General features: G+C 45.8%; 1 protein-coding gene across 2 annotated transcripts in view; it reads left to right on the top strand.

Annotated features, from left to right (window-relative positions):
- GRB10 (growth factor receptor bound protein 10) overlaps nt 1-25,945 on the top strand; it is a 423,742-nt gene that overhangs the window by 343,202 nt on the left and 54,595 nt on the right. For both annotated transcript variants that reach the window (XM_073549876.1, XM_073549877.1), the window contains 3 exons: nt 12,193-12,308; nt 17,390-17,464; nt 23,096-23,233. In XM_073549876.1, coding sequence (XP_073405977.1) covers nt 12,193-12,308; nt 17,390-17,464; nt 23,096-23,233 — 329 coding nt within the window. The remainder of the gene's footprint in view (nt 1-12,192; nt 12,309-17,389; nt 17,465-23,095; nt 23,234-25,945) is intronic.

Raw genomic sequence — 25,945 nt, 5'->3', positions numbered from 1 at the left:
ACGGACACTGTCAGGTTGGCTCTGTTTTAATGATTAAAATGAGACCTTAATTAAATTATATGCATTATGTAAAATAGGTGGCAGGTCACTGAAGGATCAGTGACCTGTAATAACCCCATACAGATTAAACAACCACAAGATGGATTTCATCAGCCAAGTTATAATTTTAATCAATATTAATTTTAATCACTAGTCAGCCCCAACTTGACAGTGTCTGTAGTTTACTTAGCAAACCTGTCATCAGGATTTTGCTTTAAAATACACCAGGCATGCATTACACAGGACTTGTTCATACATTTTTTGCATGACTACTAGACCAGCCCCACCCAACCAGTATTCAGATTACGCCTTCCTTGCCTCTTTAACATACAGTCCTACCTCTTCCTTCACTTGGACCTATGCTTCTTGGTTCTAGATTTATCGTATTTTCCGGCTTATAAGACTACTTTTTAACCCCTGAAAATCTTCTTAAAAGTCGGGGGTCGTCTTATACGCCGGGTGTCGTCTTATGTGCCGGATGCAGACCAATCTAAATATTGTGGGGGAGTGGTCCCGATGACTAAGGGAGGGGGCGTCTCACAGGGAAGATGTAACTAGAGTTATCCCCTTTTACCTCATTGGTGGCAGCGGTGCTATCTGCGGCTCTGTGCTGGGGGTCGGCAGTGGCGGCAGCTCTTGTGTAGCAAGGGGGCTCTGTGCTGTGGGGTCGGCGGTGGCTCCACTTTGTGCAGCTGGGGGATGGCGGTGGCTTTGTCCTACGTTGGGGCTCCGCCGGCATATCCCCAAAGCCCGGAGGCCCCTGGCAGCTCCATTACTGTGATGCGGTGGCCTCCGGGAAAATGGCCACTGGAGCCCGCGCGAGCTCAGATTCAGATCTAGTCTTTGAGATCTCGGGATGAGATCTGAATCTGTGCATGTGTGGGCTCCAGTGGCCATTTTCCCAGAGGCCACCGCATCACAGCAATAGAGCTGCCGGGGCCTCCGGGCTTTGGGGATATGCCGGCAGAGCCCCGACACAGGACATAGAGCCGCCGCCCCCCAGCTGCACAAAGAGGAGCCGCTGCAGATAGCACCGCTGCCACCAATGAGGTAAAAGGGGGATGATAACTAATTACATATTCCCTGTGAGACGCCCCCTCCATCATCGGGACCACTCCCCCACTGTATGCAGACTGCTCCACAACCGGCGTATATGATGACACACTGCGTATAAGAAGACACCCCCCCCCCCCCCCCCCCCGAGTTTTATGAAGATTTTATATTTTAACTGGAAAAGTTGGGGGGTCGTCTTATACGCCGGAAAATACGGTAGTTTGTAGTTTTCATTCTAGGTTATAAGTCAGTTCCTTTATTTTGTTTTGATACAGGAAAGATGTATATCTTTGTACCGTGTTAGCCAGTAGATAGATTTTTGTCCTCATGCCCCATCAGGCCCCTGGCCTACTTCCGCTTCATTGATGATATTTTAATCATCTGGACGGAGTCTGAGCAACAGCTAAAGACGTTCCACGAACAGTTTAATCAATTTCATCTCACCATCAATTTAACACTCAACTACTCCAGCACTGAGATTAACTTTTTGGACACCATCATTAAGCTATAAAACAATGAAATAGAGACATCCCTGTATCAAAAGCCAATCGACCGTCCAACATAGCTTAAATTGGACAGTTTCCATCCAAAACACATAAAGAACTCTATTATCTATAGCCAAGCCATCAGATACAATCGTATATGTTCCAACCCCATAGAGACAAACACCTTGGTCGCCTCAAAAAGACCTTTTTGAATCAGGGCTACCATCCAAGAACAATTGAAAACCAAATTACAAGAGCCACCAGAATGTCAAGGAATCACCTGCTACATTACAAAGCTAAAGAAGAAAAAAAACGGGTGCCTCTAGTGGTCACCTACAACCCAAATCTGGAAGTGCTAAGGGGAGCTGCACGGAAATTACTACCTTTACTACAAAAAGATGCCTGATTACTGTCCATTTTTCCAGACCCCCCACTGCTGTGTTTTAGGCAGCCCCCAAATTTAAGAAGCATCATTGTCGGAAGCTCCCTGTCCTCTCCAACAGCTGGAGGAACCTTTCCTTGCAACCAGAAAAAATGTAAAACCTGTCCATTTATAATGACCACGGACAAGATAAAGATGCCCAACTCACATCAGGACTACAAGATCCCAGGTACTTTCAGCTGCATTACATCTAATGTGGTGTACTTAATTATTTGTACTAAATGTCCAACAGGGGGTCTGTATGTGGGGGAGACAGGGCAAAAGCTTAGAACAAGGATGAATGCTCATCGTCACACAATAAAAGAAAAAAGAATGGATCTACCTGTGGCAAAACATTTTTGTATCCCTGATCACAGCAACATGGATATGAAATTACTGGTATTGAAAGGTAACTTCACATCTCAGAGAGAGAGATGTGTTTGGGAGTATAAATTTGACGACCTTTGACACACTCAGTGCTGGAATGAATGTGTCGCATGGATTTATGTCTTTTTAAATCAATTAAGGAATTTGCTTTCAAGACCTTGTGGAGGCATCACAACACATTAGGAGACCCCAATCAGAGGACTATAAAACATCCGGACTCCTTATCTATGAACTGGTCCAATATTTGTTTCTCCCTCTCCCATATTGATAGTTCTGCTTCACGTCACTTGTCTTATCTATTGCATTTTTTCTGTGTTGTATTGTGCATAAATATGTGACTCTTCAGATTTTGTATTAGTCTAGCCTGAAGAGACCTGAGTAGTCTCGAAAGCTTGCAATGTGTTACCATCTTTTCAGTTAGCCATTAAAAGGTATCAACCACTGAGGTCTCTCCATTCTGAATATTTTTTTTATTTTGTTTTGTTTTTTTTTTTTGCTTACTCCTCCCTTGTCTCTAACACCTACACTGCCACATCCTCCTCCTCCTCCACTTTGACCTGTTCTTCCTGGTTCAAGATAATTTTTTTATTTTTGCTCTGCTTAGCTTGGGGACAGAGCGCAGCTATATTGAGGGACCTATTTGGGTTTTGTGTGTGCAGTTTTCCAAAAAGACTGTGTACTCTGCACCCATGTCTCTATGATATTACTGTGCATGCCCAAGAGGTTTTCTCCTCTGCAACAATGACTGTGGGAGTGGTGTGTGTGTAAAAGAAAAAAAAAAATAAAATATATATATATATATATATATATATATATATATATATATATATATATATATATATATATATATTTACTCTTCTGCATGCATGTCTCTTGATAGTACTGTGGGCAAAACCAAATTTTTCCACTCTTATGCTCCTATGTCTGATAGTACTGTTATGACCAGTTTTACTACTTATGCACCCATGTCGTAGTGTTGTGGGTAAAAAAAATTCTGATCTGCAACCGTTTGTGGGAGTTCTTTGCCTAAAAAAAAAAAAAAAAAAATGAAAGCATCAAATAAGGGACATGACCATCTAGTTATTGCTTTTTGCCATTTTATGTTCCTTGTCGTGTCTGTATCATCTGCTGGAAATTAGTGTTCATTCTAGTCACATACATGTCTTCAACAGATTTTATCTGGATAGCTTTCTTCTATGCATTCATTGACAGATTAATGTTTTTCACCGTGATCTGTACTGAGAAATGTATTTATTGATTTTTTTTTTTCACTTGTATAGCTTCATTAATTCCGCAGCGCTTTACAGACATTATCGGCACTGTCACAATTAAGGCTCACAATCTAAATTCCCTATTAGTATGTTTTTGCAATGTGGGAGGAAACCGGAGAACCTGGAGGAAACCCATGCAAATGCGGGGAGAACATACAAACTCCGTGCAGATGATATCCTCGGGGTATGTGCACACGGTGCAGATTCTGCTGCGTTTTACAGTACCTTTATTTCCCATGGAAATTAAAAAACGCAGTGCACATGCTGCGGATTTTTCCGTGCGGTTTTGCTGCGGTTTACAATCCGCGGCATGTTAATTGTTTGGTGCAGAAACGCTGCAGTTTTACACCTCATCCATTATGTAAAACCACAGATAAACCACAGGACTTTTGTCCTGCGGATTTACCTGCGGTTTTCTCTCCAAAATCCGCACACCAAAAAAACTGTGTGTGCACATAGCCTTGGTGGGATTTGAACCCTGGACCCCAGTGCTGCAATTCATCAGTGCTAACCACTGAGCCGCCATGCAAGCAAAATTAACTAATTTAATGACAATTCGCAGTTTCACTGTACTGTGTGGCAGTTGTGGGAGACCGTGGAGGGCATCTTCATGTGGTGCTCTGCTTAGGTATTCATAATGCAGATAAATGAAATTCACCCCCCCGAGCTGACAGTCTTGGTTGTCGTAATGGCAGACTTTAGGGGATAAAAGGGGCTCAGATAGGGGCATCATTTATTTAGGATGTGTATATAATGTATTACACTTCATTTAACCCCTTTCTGACATCTGATGTACTATCCCGTCCACGGTACCCAGGCCCTTATGACCGGGGACGGGATAGTACGTTATCGCGATCACCGGCGCTCCGGGGGACGCCGCTGATCGCGTCCGTATGTCAGCTGATTATCACAGCTGACACCCGGCACTGATCGCAGTGTACCGGGGGTTTAAAGAAGCATCGTGCTTCCCGGAGACCCGCAGTGCGATGTGCTGCACTGCTCTGGGGGCCTCCTTCCCTGCAGGTCCCCGGATCCAATACGGCCGCGGGGACCTGAAGGGAGCAGGCACAAGGAAGCCTCTGCAGCGCCTGTCAAACGTCAAGTGCCCAAAAATGGTACCAATACAAAACGTCAACTCGTCCCGCAAAAAATAAGACTTCACATGACTCGGGGGGGGGGGTCAAAATATGGAAAAATTATAGCTCTCAAAATGTGGTGCTGCAAAAACTATTTTTTTTTACAACAAAAATCGTCTTTTAGCTGCCAAACATAAAAACCCGCTAAAAATAGTAAATTAACCCCCCTTTATCACCCTCCTTAGTTAGGGAAAAATAATAAAATTAAAAAAAATTGTACATATTTCCATTTTCCGGCTAGGGCTGAGGTTAGGGTTAGAACTGAGGTTGGGGTTAGGGCTAAGGATAGGGCTGAGATTGGGGTTGGGGGTGTGTTGGGGCTAGGGCTGAGATTGGGGTTGGGGGTGTGTTGGGGCTGGGGGTGTGTTGGGGCTAGGGCTGAGATTGGGGTTGGGGGTGGGCTGGGCTTGGGGTTATAATTGGGGGGGGTTTCCACTGTTTAGGCACATCAGGTGCTCTACAAACGCAATACTGCGTCTGATCTCAATTGCAGCCAATTCTGCGTTGAAAGTCAAACGGTGCACCTTCCCTTCAAAGCTCTGCCATGCACCCAAACAGTGTTTTCCCTTCACCCATGACAGCACCACATGAGAGAGGGATCCGCCCCGCCAGGACAGGAACCTACTGAGACATAAGGGGCGGCACCTCTCCCCCGCTTCAGTTGGGTTCCTGTCCTGGAAGGAATCCCACTGTGGCGGTGCCTGTCATGGGCGAAGAGAAAGAAGACCCAGGCCCGTCCCGGCGCGGGAAGAACAGGTAGCTTACCTGTAGCGCCGGCCGTCGGGTCCTGGAAGCGCAGTCCCCGGGGTCCCTGGGGCTCCGGGTTCGTGCGGGCGTGGATGGGATCCCGGTGGCTCCGGGAAGCCCCCACCGCGCCGCCCTCCCCTCGCGCACGCCGCATCTCGATCCCCGTGGCAGGGGAGAGACGCTGGCGTCTTCCGGCCGCTGACGTCAGCGGCGCTTGGAATGCTGGGTGCGCCGGCTGACGTCAGCAGAAGGCGACGGTGTAATGGCGCCGGGTGCGACGCCGGCCGGCTTTCTGAAGCGCTGGGCCGGCGGTCGCAGGGGGGAGGGGAGGAAGACGCTCACCAGGCGGAGGCATGCAGATTTAAAGGGGAAGACAGCGGTAGATCGGCGGTGCAAGATGGAGTCCGAGCAGGAACGTTCAGCGTCCCTGCCTCCCTCACAGCCCTCTGGCAGAAAGCATGGAAGCCATTCAAGCAGCAGTCGCCCCAGCCGCAGGTCGGGGCACTCCTCAAGGTCCAAAGAGCGCGGGTCAGGTGCTCCGACGCAGCCTCCAAATCCGGTACCCTTGATTACGGGTGGTGAGTGATCTTCGTGAATGTCAGCAGTATGTTAATAGGGGGTTTTTCTATTGTATGCTTCACCCTGTAGGAAAGGCCCAGAAAAGCAGGAAGCAAGAAGAACAATAGGGATTGTGCTATATGTAAATCTCCCCTAGCAAGAGACTGGCAAAAAGATCTCTGTGCTTCGTGCATTCAGCGAACTATGGCGGAGGAAGCACCTAGTTTCGCAGCCAATCTAATATCTGCCCTCAGGTCAGAAATGGAAGGCTCAATTAAGTCCTTATTGAAAAAAGGGAAAAAAAGCAGGAAGGATTTCCCTAGTTCCCCCTCAGATTCCGCATCAGTATCATCTCAGGCGGAAAAATCATCCTCCTCAGACTCCTCAGATAGTGACACAGGGGGTAAGCCATGTTTCCCTGTAGAAGATACAGATGCCCTCCTAAAGGCCATTAGAACCACAATGGGCCTACAGGAAGAAAGGGCGGCCAAAACCCTAGAGGACGTCATGTTTGGGGGGCTTCAGGAGAGGAAAAAACGAACCTTCCCAGTAAACGCGAAAATCCAGGCGCTTATTGAGAAGGAGTGGAAAAAGCCTGAAAAATCGGGGGCCCTTCCATCCGCTTCTAAGAGGCGATACCCCTTTGAATACAAGGATACGGAAATATGGGACAAAGTCCCAAAAATAGATGCAGCGGTGTCCAGGTCTTCCAAAAGGTCGGCCCTGCCCTTGGAAGACGCAGGGGTTCTTAGAGACCCGCTAGACAAAAAAGCGGACTCATATTTGAGGCACGCATGGGAAGCAACAGCAGGAGGTCTTAAGCCGGCGATAGCGGGCACCTGCACGGCACGCTCCCTCATGATCTGGCTGCAGCAGTTAGAAGAGAAGCTGGCGTCAAGGGTCCCAAGAGAGAAGATCTTATCAGACATGTATCTCTTGCACGGGGCAGCGGCTTTTCTGGCAGATACCTCGGCGGACTCTATGCGATTAACAGCCAGAGCAGCGTCACTATCAAATGCTGCTAGACGCGCGTTATGGCTTAAAGGCTGTCCGGGTGACCTTCAGTCCAAGACCAAATTGTGCTCTCTCCCCTGCGATGGCCGATTCCTGTTCGGCAAAAACTTGGATGATATTCTGGAGAAAGCAGGCGATAAGAAAAAAGGCTTCCCCAGATTCCCTATGGATCAGAGGAGACAGCCCTTTCGGAGGGGAAGATTCAATAGAGGACGTCCTCCCGCTGACAGGAGAAGATGGGAGGATAAAAAGAAGAAAGAATCAGGGTTTATGTTTGGTGGAGGCACCTCCACCTCCAAAAAGTCACCACAGTGACGCCAGTATTCCAGTAGGAGCGAGATTGGCACTCTTTTTCCAGGCCTGGGAAAAGATCTCCTCCAACACCTGGATTCTGAGCATCCTAAAAGAAGGCCTGAAAATCCCCTTTATTCGTCAGCCAAAATCCGTGGTCGTCATCACACCTATCAGGAAGATGACCGAAGAACAACTGGCCTTAGAAACAGAAATCCTGAGCCTGATAGACAAGCGGGTACTGTCCGAGGTGCCACGCTTACAGGAAGGAAAGGGGTTTTATTCACCCCTTTTCCTAATAAAAAAACCGGATCAGTCGTTCAGGACAATCATAAATCTCAGACGCCTCAATCTATGGATAAAGAACCCGACCTTCAAGATGGAATCAGTAACTACGGCAGTGAAGCTGCTACATCAAGATTGCTTCATGGCCGTAGTCGATTTAAAGGATGCGTATTACCACATCCCTATCCATCCAGATTACCAGAAATACCTGAGGGTAGCGCTTTATATTCAGGGCACACTAAGGCACTTTCAGTTCAGGGCTCTTCCGTTTGGCATATCCATAGCCCCGAGGGTCTTCACCAAGGTCATAGCGGAAGTGACAGCCTTTCTCCGGATTCACGATACGGTCATAATACCATACCTGGACGATTTTCTTATAGTGGGCAGTTCAGAGGACCACTGTACAGCACAGCTGACTCAGGTGATCAACACCTTGCAAGAGTTAGGGTGGATAGTCAATTTCAAAAAATCAAAATTACAACCCCTAAAGAAACAGACCTTCCTAGGATTTATACTGGACTCAGAAAGGCAAGAGTGTCTGCTCCCAGAGTCCAAGATAGAGAAGGTGCAAAATCTGGCCTTGGCAGGCCGAAACCAACCATGTATGACATTAAGAAAAGCAATGTCCCTGCTAGGTACCCTAACATCCTGTATTCCGGCGGTCAGGTGGGCTCAGTTTCACACCCGGCAACTCCAGTGGGAGATACTAAGAGCACAAAGATCGCTAAGAGGGCGTTTGGAAGGAAAGCTGGAGCTTTCCTTAAAAACCAGAGACTCTCTCAACTGGTGGTTGAACGAGACAAATCTGACCTTAGGAATACCATGGGACAGACAGGCGACAGATATAATTTTAACAGATGCAAGCTCCTCGGGGTGGGGGGCACACCTAAGGGGCCTCATAGGTCAGGGTTCCTGGACACCTCAAGAAAGGAAGGCATCCTCCAACCTGAGAGAACTGTGTGCAGTGGGCAAGGCCCTAAACCACTTCATTCCGCTACTCCAGGGTCAAGATGTACGCATCATGTCAGACAACAAGGTAGCAGTGGCATACATCAACCACCAAGGAGGGACAAGATCACACTCCTTAATGGAAGCAGCAACAAACATTCTGAGCAGGGCAGAGGATCACCTACACTCCGTGACAGCCCTACACATAAAAGGGGCAGAAAACATAGAGGCAGATTTCCTGAGTCGCAATACCCTGAGGCAAGGAGAATGGGCACTAAACCGATCCATTTTTCAAAAGTTAATTCAGCTTTGGGGGGAACCGGTGATAGACCTCTTTGCAAACAAGCACAACAGGCAAACAGAAAGGTTCTGCTCTCTAAACCCAAGGGAAAACCCATGGGCAGTGGACTCATTGCACATCCAGTGGAACTTCAGACTGGCTTACGCGTTCCCCCCAGTAGCTCTGATCCCGACTGTGGTAAGAAAAATCAGAAACGATCAAGCCAGGGTGATTCTAATAGCTCCATTTTGGCCAAAAAGGCCCTGGTTCGCTCTGCTACGGAAGATGTCCCTCTCCGATCCTTGGGTTCTGCCAGAAATCCCGGACCTACTAGCTCAGGGTCCAATATTACACGCTCAGGTCAAAGGATTCCATCTGACGGCGTGGAATTTGAAAGGTCGCTTTTAATAGATAGGGGGTTCTCCCCTGGGCTGGTGGCCACTCTGCAAAAAAGCAGGAAACCGGTGACTACTAACATCTACGGCAGAACATGGGATAAGTTCCTACAGTTCTTGGGTAAGCCGTTAGGGAAAGAACCTCCGATTAGTGACATCCTAGAGTTCTTACAATCTGGGTTGCAGATGGGGTTAGCAGTAAACACACTTAAGGTTCAGGTGTCGGCACTAGGGGCGCTCTACAATTGCAAACTGGCATCAGATAGGTGGATAGCCAGATTTATTAAATCCTGCCATAGAGCTAGACCTATTCCAATACCTAGAATAGCCCCCTGGGATTTAAACCTGGTGTTAGAAGCCCTTACAAAAGAACCGTATGAGCCATTACATCAGCTACCCCTAAAGTTTTTGACCCTAAAAACGATCCTGTTAGTAGCCCTCACATCAGCCCGCAGGATAAGCGACTTATAGGCTCTCTCAGTAAATCCTCCTTATACGCAAGTCTTTCAGGATAGGGTAGTGTTAAGAACAGACCCCAGTTATCTGCCCAAGGTAGTGTCAGATTTCCATCGGGGTCAGGAAATTGTTCTTCCATCCTTTTGCGAAAATCCAAAAAATCTGGGGGAGGAAAAATTCCATAGTCTGGATGTTAAAAGAGCTCTTGTAGAATATATATCTGCCACTAGCCAGTGGAGGAGGTCACAGTCCCTATTCGTAGCTTTTCAGGGTGCCAGGAAAGGCTATGGGGTTTCAAAAGGGACTATTGCTAGATGGATCAGGGAAGCCATTAGTGTAGCCTATTCAGCTAGTGGTATCCCGATTCCTGACGGCATCAAAGCTCATTCCACCAGAGCCGTGGCGACCTCCTGGGCTGAAAAGGCAGAGGTATCAATCGAACAAATTTGTAAGGCCGCTACCTGGGCCTCACCTTCAACCTTCTTTAAGCACTATAGATTAAATCTATCCTCCTCTGCTGACTTAACCTTTGGTAGAAGGGTGCTGCAAGCGGTGGTCCCTCCCTAAGGTGTTTCGAAGTCTCCAAAAATCTCTCATGTGGTGCTGTCATGGGTGAAGGGAAAACCACCATGGTTACTTACCGGTAGCCGGTTTTTCCGGAACCCATGACAGCACCCGTACATTCCCCCCCTTTTTCACTGTATGGTGTGCACAATTAGTAGGGTGTTTTGAGTGTTGTGGTGTTGGATAAACATGTAACTAACCGGGAAGTCCTCTCAATGCTCTGTAACCCAACTGAAGCGGGGGAGAGGTGCCGCCCCTTATGTCTCAGTAGGTTCCTGTCCTGGCGGGGCGGATCCCTCTCTCATGTGGTGCTGTCATGGGTTCCGGAAAAACCGGCTACCGGTAAGTAACCATGGTGGTTTTACCCCCACATATGGGGTATCAGCCTACTCAGGACAAATTGCAAAACAACTTTTGGCATCCAATTTCTCCTGTTACCCTTTGGAAAATATAAAATTGGAGGGCAAAAATATTTTTGTGGAAGAAATGATTTTTTTATTTTCACGCCTGGGTGTTATAAACTTCTGTGAAGCCCTGGGGGTTCAAAGTTCTCACCAAACATCTAGAAAAGTTCCTTGGGGGGGGGGGTTAGTTTCCAAAATGGGGTGGGTCACTTGTGGGGGGTTTCCACTGTTTAGGCTCATCAGGTGCTCTCCAAAAGTGACATGGCGTCCGATCTGAATTCCAGCCAATTTTGCACTGAAAAAATCAAACGGCGCTCCTTCCCTTCTGAGCTCTGCCATGCGCCAAAACCGTGGTTTCCCCCCACATCAGGTATCCGCGTACTCAGGACAAATTGCACAATAACTTTTGCTGTCCAATTTCTCCTGTTACCCTTGGTAAAATTTTAAAAAAATTGGACCTGAAGTAATTTTTTGTGGAAAAAAGTTAAACGTTCATTTTTTTTTTTTTTTTTTTTTTAGCATTGAAAAAATTCCTGTGAAGCACCTGAAGGGTTAATAAACTTCTTGAATGTGGTTTTGAGCACCTTGAGGGGTGCAGTTTAAATTGTGCTTATGTAAAGTAAACATGTTAAGTTTTTTGTGCCATATCTCTGATTTAAGGGCATAAAAATTCAAAGTTGGAAAATTGCGAAATTTTCACCAAATTTCCATTTTTTTCACATATAAACGCAAGTCATATCAAATAAATTTTACCACTTTCAAGAAGTACAATGTGTCACAAAAAAACAATGTCAGAATCACTGGGATCCATGGAAGTGTTCCAGAGTTATTACCTCATAAAGGGACAGTGATCAGAATTGTAAAAATTGGCCCGGTCATGAATGTGCAAACCACCCTTGGGGTAAAGGGGGTAATAATGCTGCTTTTTCTGCTGCCTCCCGCAAAGTCCACTATTTTATTTTCAATAACAAGCTTTCTGAAATGTTTGTAGGCCTCTAGTTTGTGATGAAGTGTTACTGAAATTAAAATGCAGAATAAACACAAGCGTATATGTGAGCTAGGAAATTCTTTAACGAAACAAACTTTAAGTGACTTTTCATTATACACAGCTTTTTGCACAGTAGTAGAATGACAGCGACCCCATAGCCACATAGCATTGGGTACACATGGTGCTTGTTACATTCTTTTGGGGACTACAGGAGACTACCATTGCATTTTGACAGAGCATTTTGGGGCCCATTCGCTGGAAGAGGGTTCCAACTTTTGAACCCCCACTGGTCTGCAATTTATATACTATTCTTTAACAGAAAAGTAGGGGTACACTGGTGGGGACCACCTACAGTTGAAAGATCTTTCTATTTTCTAATAAAAACTGTGGGCACACTTTGAAAACTCTACTTGCCAGCCACCAATGATCATGAATAAGCACAAAATTACTTTTTGTATCCTTTAAATTAGAGCGATGTCTTGAAGACCATGAATTGGTATTGCAAATTCAATCCATGATGACAAGTGAAAGCAAGTTTCTGTTCAGAAAGAATTATGCAAAGTATGAATTTTTCAAAAATCCTATGGTAAGTAGATCATATTTAAGACTGATTACTGAATTGTGACTGAAATGTAAATAATCCTTCTTTTACTGACCTGAAGAAAATATTTCAAGGTCAACTGTCTGGTCTGGATTCCACATAAGAGATAGCACAGCCTTATGGGGGTGATGAGCATTTAGCATGTGTACCACAGGTAGCAGTCATTGGTGGAAGGAGAAAATTATATTGTAACTAGCTGAAGAGCTCGGCGTTGCCCGGGCATAGTGGCTAACTATGGTTAGTTATAACAAATTATGAAAAATATATATATTGTATATTAAGTATGTATATGTAGAGCCCTGCCCACTCCGCATAGCCACATTCACTAGAATATCCCACATCATCCCGTCAGCCATAGCTACCGGACTACTACCCTAATATCCCACATCGTCCCGTCAGCCAGAGCCATCGGACAACTACCACTAATTTCCCACATCAACCCGTCACAACCACCGTACTACTATCCCTAATATCACATTCCGTCAGCCAGAGCCACCGGACTACTACCACTAATATCCCACATCATCCCGTCAGCCATAGCTACCGGACTACTACCCTAATATCCCACATCATCCCGTCAGTCAGAGCCACCATATTACTACCCCTATCTCACATCCCGTCAGCCAGAACCACCGGACTACTACCCCTAATATCCCACATCATTCATCCCGTCAGCCTGGGGTCAGATCCAGAGCGCTGAGTGGAACGGTCCTAGCTTCCATACCGGGGATCCCTTTACGAGAGGCCTGGCATCAGAACCAGAGCACTGAGTGGATTTGCCTTGACTTCCATACCAATGATCCCTTTAATAGACGCCTGGGGTGAGAATCAGCGCTGAGGGATTTACCCTAACTTCCATACCGGAGATCCCTTCGAGAGGCCTGGGGTCAGTACCAAAGCCCAGAGTGGATTTGCCCTCACTTCTATACTGGGGTTCCCTTTAAGAGAGGCCTTGGGTCAGAACCAGAGCACTGAGTGGAACTGCCTTGACTTCCATACCAATGATCCCTTTAATAGACCCTGAGGTCAGAATCAGAGGCTGAAGGATTTGCCCCAACTTCCACACTGGAGATCCCTTTAAGAGGTTAGATGTGCCTATGGGATGGAGGATGTGTGATGGGTATATGGGCAGGGAGGGGGGGATTCATTTCTGTCGTGCTCTCTGCTCCTTTCTGGGGGGCAGACAATGTCTGGGAGCTCATGTTCCCAGGAATGCTAGATTTCTCCTACCTGGTCAGTGTCTGCTGAGGTGGTGGTGTGGAGTGGGAAAACTGTTGCTTATAGCAACCAATCACAGCTCAGCTTGTGTATGTGACCAAGCAAAAATATGCAGAGAAAGTGATTTATAGAAATTGAGTGCCCTCTATGCTTCTTTAATGTAAGTGTAAACCATCCTGCTGTGCGGGTTTCAAACCTGCAGCATGTATATTTCTCTTGCAGGTTTGCAGAGTTTTGTGCATAATTTCCCCATAGACTTGCATTAGGTGCGGAAATTAAACAGGTAAACACATGCATTTAAATTGCGCTTCCACAGAAAAAATGCATTTAATTTGCACCGAAGTATGTCAGTTTTGTCAAAGCCAAATACCTGGAAGATTAAAAAAGCAGATTTATTTAAAGCAAGACACACAAAAAGACCACAGTGTCAAAAACACGCTGAGGAACCTGAATCTGTCACCACATTTGACCTATCCAAACTATATTAATATGGGCATACAGGCTATAGACTGCTGAAAACTGTTCTCCCTGTATACCTCATATCAGATGCCTTGTGTATAAATCCTCTTATCACTTTGTATAAATGACTTCTTCCAGGCTCAGGGGTGGACGCTGCCTGGAGATAACTCTGCCTTGAGATTATTTTACGTGCAAAACAGAAGCCGCGGAGACACCATCACATGTTTCTCAATGCAAGCAATGACCAGCCAGGTCTTTACCCGGGAAGGAACAACCACGGGAAGGGCAGTCTCCAATGAAGGAAACCACCTATGCCAAAACATGGTATCCATCCACAGACGGCTGTTTCGGGGTATTGCCCCCTCATCAGTGTGGAGTAGGAAACTGGCTGGTAGGAGCAATGCCTAGTAAAAGACTGTGAAAAATGAGGATGAATGAACTCATGGAGATCAACATCCAACACTGTGGAGACACCATCACGTGTTTCTCAATGCAGTGATTCTAGAGCACTGCCCCCATCCCTTATGGGAAATATGCAAAACAGAAGCCGCGGAGACACCATCACATGTTTCTCAACGCAAGCAATGACCAGCCAGGTCTTTCCCCGGGAAGGAACAACCACAGGAAGGGCAGTCTCCAATGAAGGAAACCACCTATGCCAAAACATGGTATACATCCACAGACAGCTGTTTCGGGGTATTGCCCCTCATCAGTGTGGAGTAGGAAACTGGCTGGTAGGAGCTATGTCTAGTAAAAGACTGTGAAAAATGAGGATGAATGAACTCATGGAGATCAACATCCAACACTGTGGAGACACCATCACGTGCTCTAGAATCACTGCATTGAGAAACACGTGATGGTGTCTCCGCAGTGTTGGATGTTGATCTCCATGAGTTCATTCATCCTCATTTTTCATTGAGATTATTTTACGTGAACGGGAGATACCAGTGTGATGGCCGCTCTCTGCTCTCCTGATCTCACTTAAAAACACATGTGACATGCACAAATGAGTCGGTCAGAGAGTGTTCACACCACCCACTGACTGAAATACAAAAAGACAGAGTGACAAATATGCAAAAATACCCTTCAGTAAAACATATAACAATAATCAGCAAGTGGTGGTGAAAAGATGACAACAAATACAGGGTATTTAGTCTATACTTTTTTTGCAAAAAAATGTATACCAAGCTGCTCCACCACGTCAAGAAAACCCTTAATGGAACAGTCCCTATCTAATGTATTTAAAACCTGAACATGTGAACAGTGTCTAAATGAACAGGACCCAGACAGGCGCTTCCTAGTATGGGCATGTGGTGTAAGACAGCTTTTTATGTGCATGTCACACAAGAGAGGGGTAGGGTCTCTCAAACCAAGCATAAGCAAGGAGAAAATGGATTAAAACACATGTGACATGCCCAAATGGTTTGAGAGACCCCACCCCTCTCGTATGACATGCACATAAAAAGCTGTCTTACACCACGTGCCCATACTAGGAAGTTCCTGTCTGGGTCCTGTTCATTTAGACACTGTTCACATGTTCAGGTTTTAAATACATTAGATAGGGACTGTTCCATTAAGGGTTACCCTGACGTGGTTGAGCAGCTTGGTATACATTTTTTTGCAAAAAAAGTATTGACTAAATTCCCTGTATTTGTAGTCCTCTTTTCACCAGCACTTGCTGATTATTGTTATGTTTTACTGCAGGGTATTTCTGCACATTTGTCATTCTGTGTCTTTTTTGTATCTCCTGATCTCACTGCAGAGCGGTGTATGAATAGAACTGACAACTGCAGCTTCCACCTCACAGGCAGACAGGGCTGTAATATTGTTACAATACAGCAGAGCTGAGAGACAAGCAGAAAATATGTTTGCAAGAAGCCACCTTTCAGTTCTCCGATTCTATTGTCTCACTGATGGCTCTGCTTCCAGAGATGATTATACATGAAGTGGGAGTTATCCCCTGGGCACCATCGTCTCCCATTTTCTGTAAGAGGTCATTTATATAAAGTGACAAAAGATGATTTCTCAACAATTGGGCATATGATATGACATAGATATTACTCTCCTCAGTAGTCTATAACCTGTATGCCCATATTAAAAGTTTAGATGGGTTAAATGTGGTGACAGATTCTCTTTAAAAAAAAAAAAAAAACAAAAAAAAAAAAACACAGATGCAATAAAGAAACATAAATAACCTAATATAAATAGGAGGCAGAAATTCTGCAACATCAAAAACTCAATAAAACCTAATCGTGTGAATGTAGCCTTAGATAGGCCTATACACACATGCATTGACTAGTGGAGCCCTAAGGTTACATTTAGCATGTACCGTATATTCCGGTGTATAAGATTACTTTTTAACCCCTGAAAATCTGCTTAAAAGTCGGGGGTCGTCTTATACGCCGGGTGTCGTCTTATACGACGAGTGCATATGGGGGGAGTGGTCCCGATGAACAAGGGTGGGTGTAAATGGTATTATCATCCCCTTTTTACCTCATTGGTGGCAGCGGTGCGGCGGCTCCTCCATCAGCAGTGTGGCGGCTCCTCCTTCAGCAGTGTGGCGGCTCTGTGCTGGGGGTCGTCGTGTGCTCCTCTTCGTTCAGCGTTGGGGCGCTGTGCTGGGGGGTGGCTGCGGAGGCTCTGTCCAGCGTCGGGGCTCCTCCGTCATTTCCCCAATGCCCGGAGGCCCAGGCAGCTCCATTGCTGCGATGTGGTGGCCTCTGGGAAAATGGCCGCCGGAGCCCACGCATGCTCAGATTCAGATCTCATCTTGAGATCTCGGGAGACGAGATCTGAATCTGAGCATACAAAGGCTCCGGCGGCCATTTTCAGGGAGGCCACCGCATCGCAGCAATGGAGCTGCCTGGGCCTCCAGGCTTTGGGTAAATGCCGGAGGAGCCCCGACGCTGGGCAGAGCCTCCGCAGCTACCCCCCAGCACAGCGCCCCCACGCTGGACAAAGAGGAGCCGCCGATCCCCAGCACAGAGCCGCCACAGTGCAGATGGAGTAGCCACCGTCCCCCCAGCACAGAGACCCGCAGACAGCACCGGTGCCACCAATGAGGTAAAAGGGGGATGATAACTCCACGTACACCCTCCCTTTGTCATCGGGACCACTCCCCCGCACCTGGCATATAAGATGACACATGGCATATAAGAAGACCCCCGACTTTTAAGAAAATTTTCTATTTTAGCTGGAAAAGTTGGGTGGGGTCGTCTTATACGCCTGGTCGTCTTATACACCGGAAAATACGGTATTTGGGTAACTTTCCCAGCATACCTGCATAATGTAACCAATGTTATATGAATGGTAACAGTTTTCTTTTGTATTTCACAGGTTTAACAGCTTAAATGATGTGCTGACTTATTTTTTTTGTTCCTTTTTGAAAGAATTTCTTTCCAGAACAGATGGTAGCATGGTGTCAGCAATCAAATGGTAGCATTCCCAAATCTGAATTACTCCAGGTAAAGCTAATGCCTATTTAATGATTTTTAAATTTATTTATTGTGCATGCTTGTGTAGTTTGCCTTTTGGAGATGTTCCCAAAGACTTTCTCATAAAGGTTAGGTTTCTTGAGTGTGAAAAATACAGTATATCCCAGCTAACGCCGGTTTCACATTTGCGTTACAGGCCGCAGCGCCGGCCTGCGCATGGCCGCCGCTAAGCCCCGCCCCCGGTGGTAGCTCCGCCTCCGGGCGCATGACGCTGCATGCGTCATGCGTCCCCTATCTTTATCACTGAGGACGCAGGCCGTGCGCAGTATGCGTTTGGTGGCGCCTGCGTCCTTTTGACGGTGCGCCGAGCGCAACCAAATTGCAACAGGTTGCATTTGGCGCTGGTCGGCACACCGTCGAAAGGACGCAGGCGCCGCCAAACGCATACTGCGCGCGGCCTGCGTCCTCAGTGATAAAGATGGGGGACGCATGCGGCGTCATGCGCCCGGAGGCGGAGCTACCGCCGGAGGCACAGCAGGGTCGGGGCTTAGCGGCAGCCATGCGCAGGCCGGCGCTGCGGCCTGTAACGCAAATGTGAAACCGGCCTTAGTCAGGCAAGACTTCAGTCTTTTTTTTGTATGGACAATCTGACATACAATTGATCAAGCTCATGATGACCCAATTTAATATGAATTGGAAAGAAAAAAATGAGGAAAGCACCAAAAGACTCTTCTAAAATAGCGGTTAACTTGGCTGTGAAAAGCCTTTATTTTGGCAACTACTTTAAAGTAACCGTGCTCTCATCTATTTTTTTTTTTTTTTGTGTGTGGTGTCAGATTAAGCATAAAATGCAGGTAGCCAAAGCCTCATCTTGCTTGAACATATTTTCTCAAGTTCTCTTGAGCAGCTAAGGTCTATGCAGTCTTGTTATTTTCCTTGCATCCTAGTTTCTGATAAGGCAGGACAGTAATCCAAGAGGAAGTGAAGGGGTGGCATACGGATTTCTGGTTAAAAAAAAAATCTTGTTTGTTCAATACATCTAGATTAAACTTGTGGAAGTGGGTGAGTATATTCTGTGGTGGGTAACAGCCGTTTTGCATGCTTCTTACTCTTCAACAGGTCCAGTTCTGGCGAGTAGTAGAGCGAGCTGTAGTTTTAGAAGAACTAGAACGCTCAGTGCAAATTTTCCTGTAACCCAACCTCAGTGGTTTGGACTCAAGTCTACACTGTTATCACAATCCATGTGGGACTGGAGTGCCAAGGGCCCACCAGTACAATCAACTCCAGGGACCCATTTTTCGGCTACATGCAAATGACTTTACCCTCATTCACAAATTTCTATAGCAATAAACTGGATTGGTTGATAAAACAAGATGCATGCTGCCTTTGTTTATATTGATTCATGTATAGGTGATTCTCACAAATAGGCTATGTGCCCACATTGCGGATTTTGATGCGGATCCGCAGCTTTTTTGCCGCGCAGATTTGCATGAAATCCGCAGTGTAGTGCACAGGCCATGTTAGGCGAGTTTCACACTAGCATTTATGAGCGCAGCGACGGCCTGCGCACGGCCGCCGCTAAGCCCCGCCCCCTGCCGCGCCTCCGCCGGTAGCTCCGCCTACCGGCGCATGACGCTGCATGCGCCCTGCGTCCCCTATCTTTATCACTGGGGGCGCAGGCCGTGCGCAGTATGCGTTTGGCGGCGCATGCGCCTTTTTGACGGTGCGCCGACCTGCGCCAAACGCAACCTGCTGCAGTTTGGTTGCGCCGGCGCACTGTCAAAAAGGCGCATGCACCGCCAAACGCATACTGCGCACGGCCTGCGCCCCCAGTGATAAAGATAGGGGGCGCATGCAGCGTCAAGCGCCGGTAGGCGGAGCTACCAGCGGAGGCGCGGCAGGGGGCGGGGCTTAGCAGCGGCTGTGCGCAGGCCGTCGCTGCGCTCATAAACGCTAGTGTGAAACTAGCCTGAGTCTATGGTAAATGAAGAATTGCTGTGCACATGCTGCAGAAAAATCCGCACAGATTTGCAGCGTTTTTTCTGCAGCATTTCAATTCTTTCTGTGGCTCTGCAGCAGCGGTTTTAGTCTGGCACATGTTCTTTCTTTCTCTTTCTCTCGTTTGCTCTCTCTTGCCCTCTCCTCCAGAAGCAGAAGGGAGAAAATTCACAGATCCAATGCCACCTAACAAATCCGCACACTGAAAACGCATTAGAATTCGCAAGAATTCTGCATGAAATCCGCAGTGATCTGTTTTAAGTGTTTATTACTGTCAATGTGGATGATCATGACTTACAGCCAATAGAAACCCAAAAGTCATCGGTTAAGTTGATCAGAAGTTTCTCATTTTTTCCAACTTTTTTTTTTTTTTTTAGGAACCACATAACATTTCAAGTGACTTTAAGGAGTCTGTATGACAAAATACCCAAAAGTGACTCCATTCTAGACTGCACCCCTAAAGGTGCTCAAAATCACTTTCAATATGTATATTAACCCTTCAGGTGCTTCTCAGGAACTGAAGCAATGTGGAAGGAAAAAATGAATAACTTTTTTCATAATTTTACTTAAGGGTAACAAAAATTGGACCCCAAATATTTTTGTGCAATTTCTCCTGAGCATGGTGATACCCCATTTGTGGGAGAAAACTGTTTGGGTGCAGAACTCGGAAGGGAAGGAGCACTCTTTCACTTTTTGAATGCAAAATTTGCTGAAGGCATTAACAGTCGCCATGTCACGTTTGCAGAGCCCCTTAAGTGTCCCCATTTTTTAAACTAGACCCCTGAATGAACTTATCAACTTTTTCTAGATGTGTTGTGTAGTGAGCACCTTGAACCCTCAGGTGCTTCACAGAAGTTTATAACATTGAACCATGAAAATAAAACGAATTTTTTCCCACAGAAATCTTTCTCGCACCAATTTTATTTTCACAAGGGGACAAAATGCACCAAACTATTTGTTTCTGCGGAGTTTGCAGAAACCCAATTTGTGGAGGAAAACTGCCATAGCAGGGCTTAGAAAGGATGGCGTGACGTTTTGGAACACAGATTTTGATGGAATGTCCTTTGCGTGTCTCTTGTCCTGTTTGGAGAGCCATTAATGTGCACAGAGTGGAAAACCCCACAAGTGACTCCATTTTGAAAACTAGACCCCTCAAGGAATTTATCTGGATTTGGGTTGAGCACCTTTAAACCCAAAACACTGGTGCAGATGCCTCCTGCCCTGCACCTATCATTGTACATTCTGACTTGCCATCATCAGACACTTCCAAATCTTTGTCTCAGACCAGCATTCAGCTGTGTCTACCTCAGGCCTTAGAACGAAAAAGAGTTCACAGCCACCCACCCAGAGGACCATATGATATCTGCCACATTTCGAGGCTGCTTGCCATGGAAATGTTGCCATTTAAGCTGGTAGACTGAGGATTTCCGCCGACTGTGTCAGTCGTCCCTCAGTATTCCATCCCCAGCCGCCTTTTTTTTTTTTTCTCAGTGTGGCGTCCGCGCCTTGTACCAGCATGTGTCCAGAAACCTCACCTGTGCCCTTACCAACACATTTGCTGGTATTGTCTACATAATGGTCAACACGTGGACAAGCACTTGTGGCCAGGGGCGTTGCATTTCACTTACCGCACACTGGGTGAACATTGTGGAGACTGGGGTCGATACACACATGGCACGACGTATGTGCTCCAGACACTGAGGTCTAGGACTGTTGTCCTACTTCTGTCAGGGCTTCCTCCACTTCTCACAGTGGTTCCTGCACTCCCTCTTGCTCCTCCTCATCCTTCATCTCCTGCGTGCTTTCTCAGAGCATATTGTCCACATCAGCTGCAAGCTCTGCTTCACTCCCTCAGGGAAGTAGCAGCAGGCTCTGCTGATGCTGATTTGTCTAGGAGACAAACAGCACACCATGGCAGAGTTATTGAAAGGAAGACCAGACATATCTGTAGTTTGTGCTGCTGAACCATCAACCAGGCATGGTCGTGTGTGATGATGGGCGTAACCTGGTGGGGGGGCGTGCCATAACAGAACAGGTGCTTACACCTGTCAACAGATAGGTTCACTCTCCTAAAAATGATCAAAGCATGGATTAGCCCACACTTTTCCACACCACCAGATGACAACAGCACAAAGTGTTCATAATATTCAATATTTTAATGAGGCCAACCAGTTATCTTTCAGGGGTCTATGGAAGAACCTACTCATTTGTTTGTCTTTGCACTTTATGCAAAGCCTTTGTGTAAGTACATCAACTACACTGTTAAAATATTTCGTTTACATTTTTTTTTTCTTGATTTAATGACTCATCCATATAGTATAACACTTATTGTTGCATTATGTTGGTATGTAAAACCTACAAAAAGCGTAGAAAAATATTTCAGGATTAGATTACTCATCCATACAGTATTTCATGCTTTGTCACTTTTTTTGGTGGTATATAACGGTGTAAAAAAAGCATTTGAAAAAGTTGCTCATTTCTTACATATACACTATTCCGTGTTCTGGGGTACATTTTTGTGATATACTGTATAACACTAAAAAAAGATAAAAATTTTGCTTTATTACATTTGTCATACATTACTTTTTCTTGGGTACATTTCGTTTGTATATAACCCTCAAACATGTTAAAAAATTTAGGCTATGTGCACACATTATATTTAATACGTTTTGTCACGTTTTTTTCCTCCAGATTTGTGACAACTTGATACCAGCAAAGTGAATGAGAAACCTGATATGTCCTGCACACGGAGTAATTTTGACTTGCAGATTTGGTGCAAGAAATCTGCAGCATGTCAATTCTCTGTGCGTTTTGCCCTATGTTTTTCCATATTCACTTAAATCAATCATTTCCTGCCAAAAGATGCAGACATTTTAATCAATGTCTGCACATACCCTGATCAGTATTATATTGCTCACCCATAGACTTCTGTGGTATGGAGTACATTTCCTTGGTATATAACCCTAAAAAGTGCGTAGCCTTTTGAGTCTAGGATTACCAATACAAGAAAATCTGAACAGAATGTGTATGAAGCCCTCTTTTATTTACAAGGTGTATCTGAGTCCCTTATTTTCGGCAGTCCTTGCTTCTTTTGGTTTACTTAGGATTTAAAAAAAAAAAATATTTTGCCTTGTATAAAAGTTATTATACAAGGAAAAAAAATCCCTTTTCCTGTTAAATGCAACTACTTGATTTAAAATCTTTTATGGTCAGTCCTTAAAGTAGAGTAAAAGTGTGACACCATTGTTCTCAGCAGCGATCTTGGCGTCAGAGATGCTTCCAGAGGTCTTCCCCATTCTGTTATCCTCCCATCCAGCACCCCCCCCACCCCCGCCACCCCCTTCACCATACCTTGGTACTCTAGTCCAGTGAAACCAAGAAAAGACCTGCCATAGGCTGCCCCAAAGTACAAACCTGTTCCTCCTCATAGAACCAGACAGTCAGAGGGAGGCTGTCTCCACCTCCCCTGTCTGTCTGTGTCTGTCACATTACAATTAACCCATGTCGCTTATTTTAAGTATTGAACTTTGTGTCACTTTGTAATTGGTATATGTAGACTTGCATATGAATATTTGGCATTTAGTCTTGTGCTTAGCCATTGCTAACATTCGTGCTAATCAAACTCCATACCACACTTCCTCACAATATTCTTCCTTTTTTCAGAATTTTTTGAATGCTAACAGCTGTCCAGAAGTACAAGGCTCTTTGTATGTTAAAGAAATTGGAAAAAAGTCTTGGAAGAAATTTTTTGTTTGTTTGAGACGTTCAGGTCTTTATTGCTCCACAAAAGGAACATCAAAGGTAAAGATTCTGTTTGTTAAAAGTACAAGAAGGTTTTTCAAATGAAAACAAAAGGCGCATGTTGTAGAAGGAAAAAACAATTTCCCTCAAACATGGTGACTGGTGTAATCTGCATTACAGTAATGAATGATTTCTATAACATACATTGCAGTGGCTGAGTTTTCATTGTATGACTTGAAAGGCTTTGTGCCCACGATGAAGTAGCAGCGCATGGGACGTAGTGGATTTCCGCTGTGTCCAAAACGCTGCATTTTATTGAATGCAGGTAAATCCACGTGTTCACTAATGGGCTCATCACACATAGCGAGATCGCTGATTTTGTGACGCATCAGCGATCTCGCTGTGTGTGACACGTATCGGCGACCGCCCCCCCGCCGGGTATCGCTAATCGTGCAGGAATGTCCTGGGCCATTTTTTTGATTGTTGGTCTCCTGCTGGCCAGCACGCATCGCGTGTGGTAATGGGAGACCAACGATCAGCGAGCTCCCAGCACTGTAAGCACGTTTGGAGCTGGTATCCAAGCGTGCACGCTGCTTAGTGACCCGCTGTGTACCTTGGATACCAGCTTGCTCGTGCTGGGAGCTGGTATCCAAGGTACACAGCGGGTAACTAAGCGACGCATGCTCTTAGTTACCCGATATTTACCTTGGATACCAGCGTCCTCGCTGGTCCTGATAGATGGTGTCTGCCTGTTTGGCAGCTCACCAGCGATCATGTAGCGATGCACCAGCGATCCTGACCAGGTCGTATCGTTGTTGGGATCACTGGTGCATCGTTTGGTGTGAATGCTGCTCTAGCCATGCGTATTTACCGCATTCAATACAGTCTATTGATTAAATTTCTGTTGCGGACATTGGCGCCTCTGAAATAGAAATTGACATGCTGCAATCTTGAAAGACACGCCTCATGTCTGTTTGCGTGGGTGATCCGCAGGTGTCCGTACACACCTACTGGACGTGTGATTTCTAAAAATCCCATCCACTATGCTGTAATATCTGGCCACTGCAGGCTTGGCGCTGTATAAATGCGCAGCATCAAAACCAGCAGGATTTAACACGTGCTGGCCAGAAGAGCAATTCACCCTGACCATCGACGTCCCAGTCATGTGATTCTGGGGCGCTGATGGGTTCTCATGATAGCCAGGGGTCTGCTCATGAACCCTATGCCTGTCATTATAATCCTCTTTGAATGATGGCCAGCATTCATAGATCATTTATGCTAGACATGGCACACAAGCGATCGGGCGATCGCAGAATGAAGCCTCCTAAATCGCCCCCTTTTGCCCCATTGAAAATAAAAATAACACATTTTGGTATCGCTGCGTTCAAAAGTGTCTGATCTATCAAAAGATAAAATGTCTCAAACCTGTAAACTGCATAACAAGAAAAAAATCAAAACTCCAGAATTACCGCATTTTTATTTTTTTTTGTCCCAAGCAACATTGTAATAATATGCAATAGGAGACAATCAAAACATCATATCCCCCCCCAAGATGGTATCAGTAAAAATATCAGCTCAGGGCGCATAGAAATGAGCCCTCACAGCCCCAGATCCTCAAAAATGAAAGTGTTACGGGTTTCTGAAAATGGCAACATAAGTGGTGAAAAAAAGTTCAGAAATTTGTAAGAAAAAAATTTGCTTATTAAAAAAACCCCATACATGTTTGGTATCTGCATACTTGTACAAACTTGGAGAATAATATTGCCTGGTTACTTTTTACCATATAGTGAACATGGTAACTAACAACCAAATTGTGAAATTGCACTTTTTTTGCAATTTCAATGGACTTGGAATGTGTTTCCTGTTTTCCAGTTCATCACATGATAAAATGAATGTAATTCAAGAGTACAATTCATCCTGAAAAAAACAAGCCCTCCAGCTATGTGGATAGAAAAATAATTATGGCCCTTGGAATAAGGGGAGGAAAATGCAAAGGCATAGAAAATCTGGGTAAGAGGCCTGTATGTCAAAGCCCCCAAAATACCATTTTAACCCCTTATTGTACCGTTACACTTAGCGATGCACCAACGATCCCAACAACGTTATGACCCGGTCAGGATCGCTGGTGCATCGCTAAGTGGTCGCTAGTGAGCTGCCAAACAGGCAGATCTCACCAGCGACATAGCGGCGGTCGCTACTTACCTGTCAGACTAGGTGATGATGAAGACGTCCTCCCGCCCGCCCGTCCACGCGTCGCTTGTCGCCACAGCAGGAAGCCCAGCAGGAAGTAGACTACGAGAAACGGCCCAGGACGTTCTCGCGCGATCAGCGATAACCAGCGGGGGAGCCGGTCGGAGGTAAGTATCACACACAGCGATATCGCTAGCAATATCGCTGCTGCGTCACAAAATCAGTGACGTTATAGCAATATTGCTTGCGATATCGCTATGTGTAACGGAACGGGCCCTTTAATGACAGAGCCAATGTGCAGCTTAATGACCAGGCCAACTTTTGCAATTCTGACCACTGTGTTAATTTGAGGCTATAACTCTGGAACGCTTTAACGGATCCCACTGATTCTGAGATTGTTTTTTCTCTTTCCCCCATGACGGCACCACGGAGAGAGAGGGATCCGCCCTCAGGGACAGGAAACCTACAGATGAAAAAGGCGGTACCTCTCTCCCACATCAGTTGGTTTCCTGTCCCTGACGGGGAACCTACAGCACGTACCTGGAGTCGTCGCAGGATCAGGGGACCGATCCAGACCGGCAA

The sequence above is a fragment of the Dendrobates tinctorius genome, unplaced genomic scaffold (assembly GCF_039654945.1).
Source record: "Dendrobates tinctorius isolate UK_male_01 unplaced genomic scaffold, ASM3965494v1 ptg000162l, whole genome shotgun sequence".
Taxonomy (NCBI): Eukaryota; Metazoa; Chordata; class Amphibia; order Anura; family Dendrobatidae; genus Dendrobates; species Dendrobates tinctorius.
The sequence above is the reverse complement of the archived record's forward strand: the minus strand, read 5'-3'. Positions and strand labels throughout refer to the sequence as shown.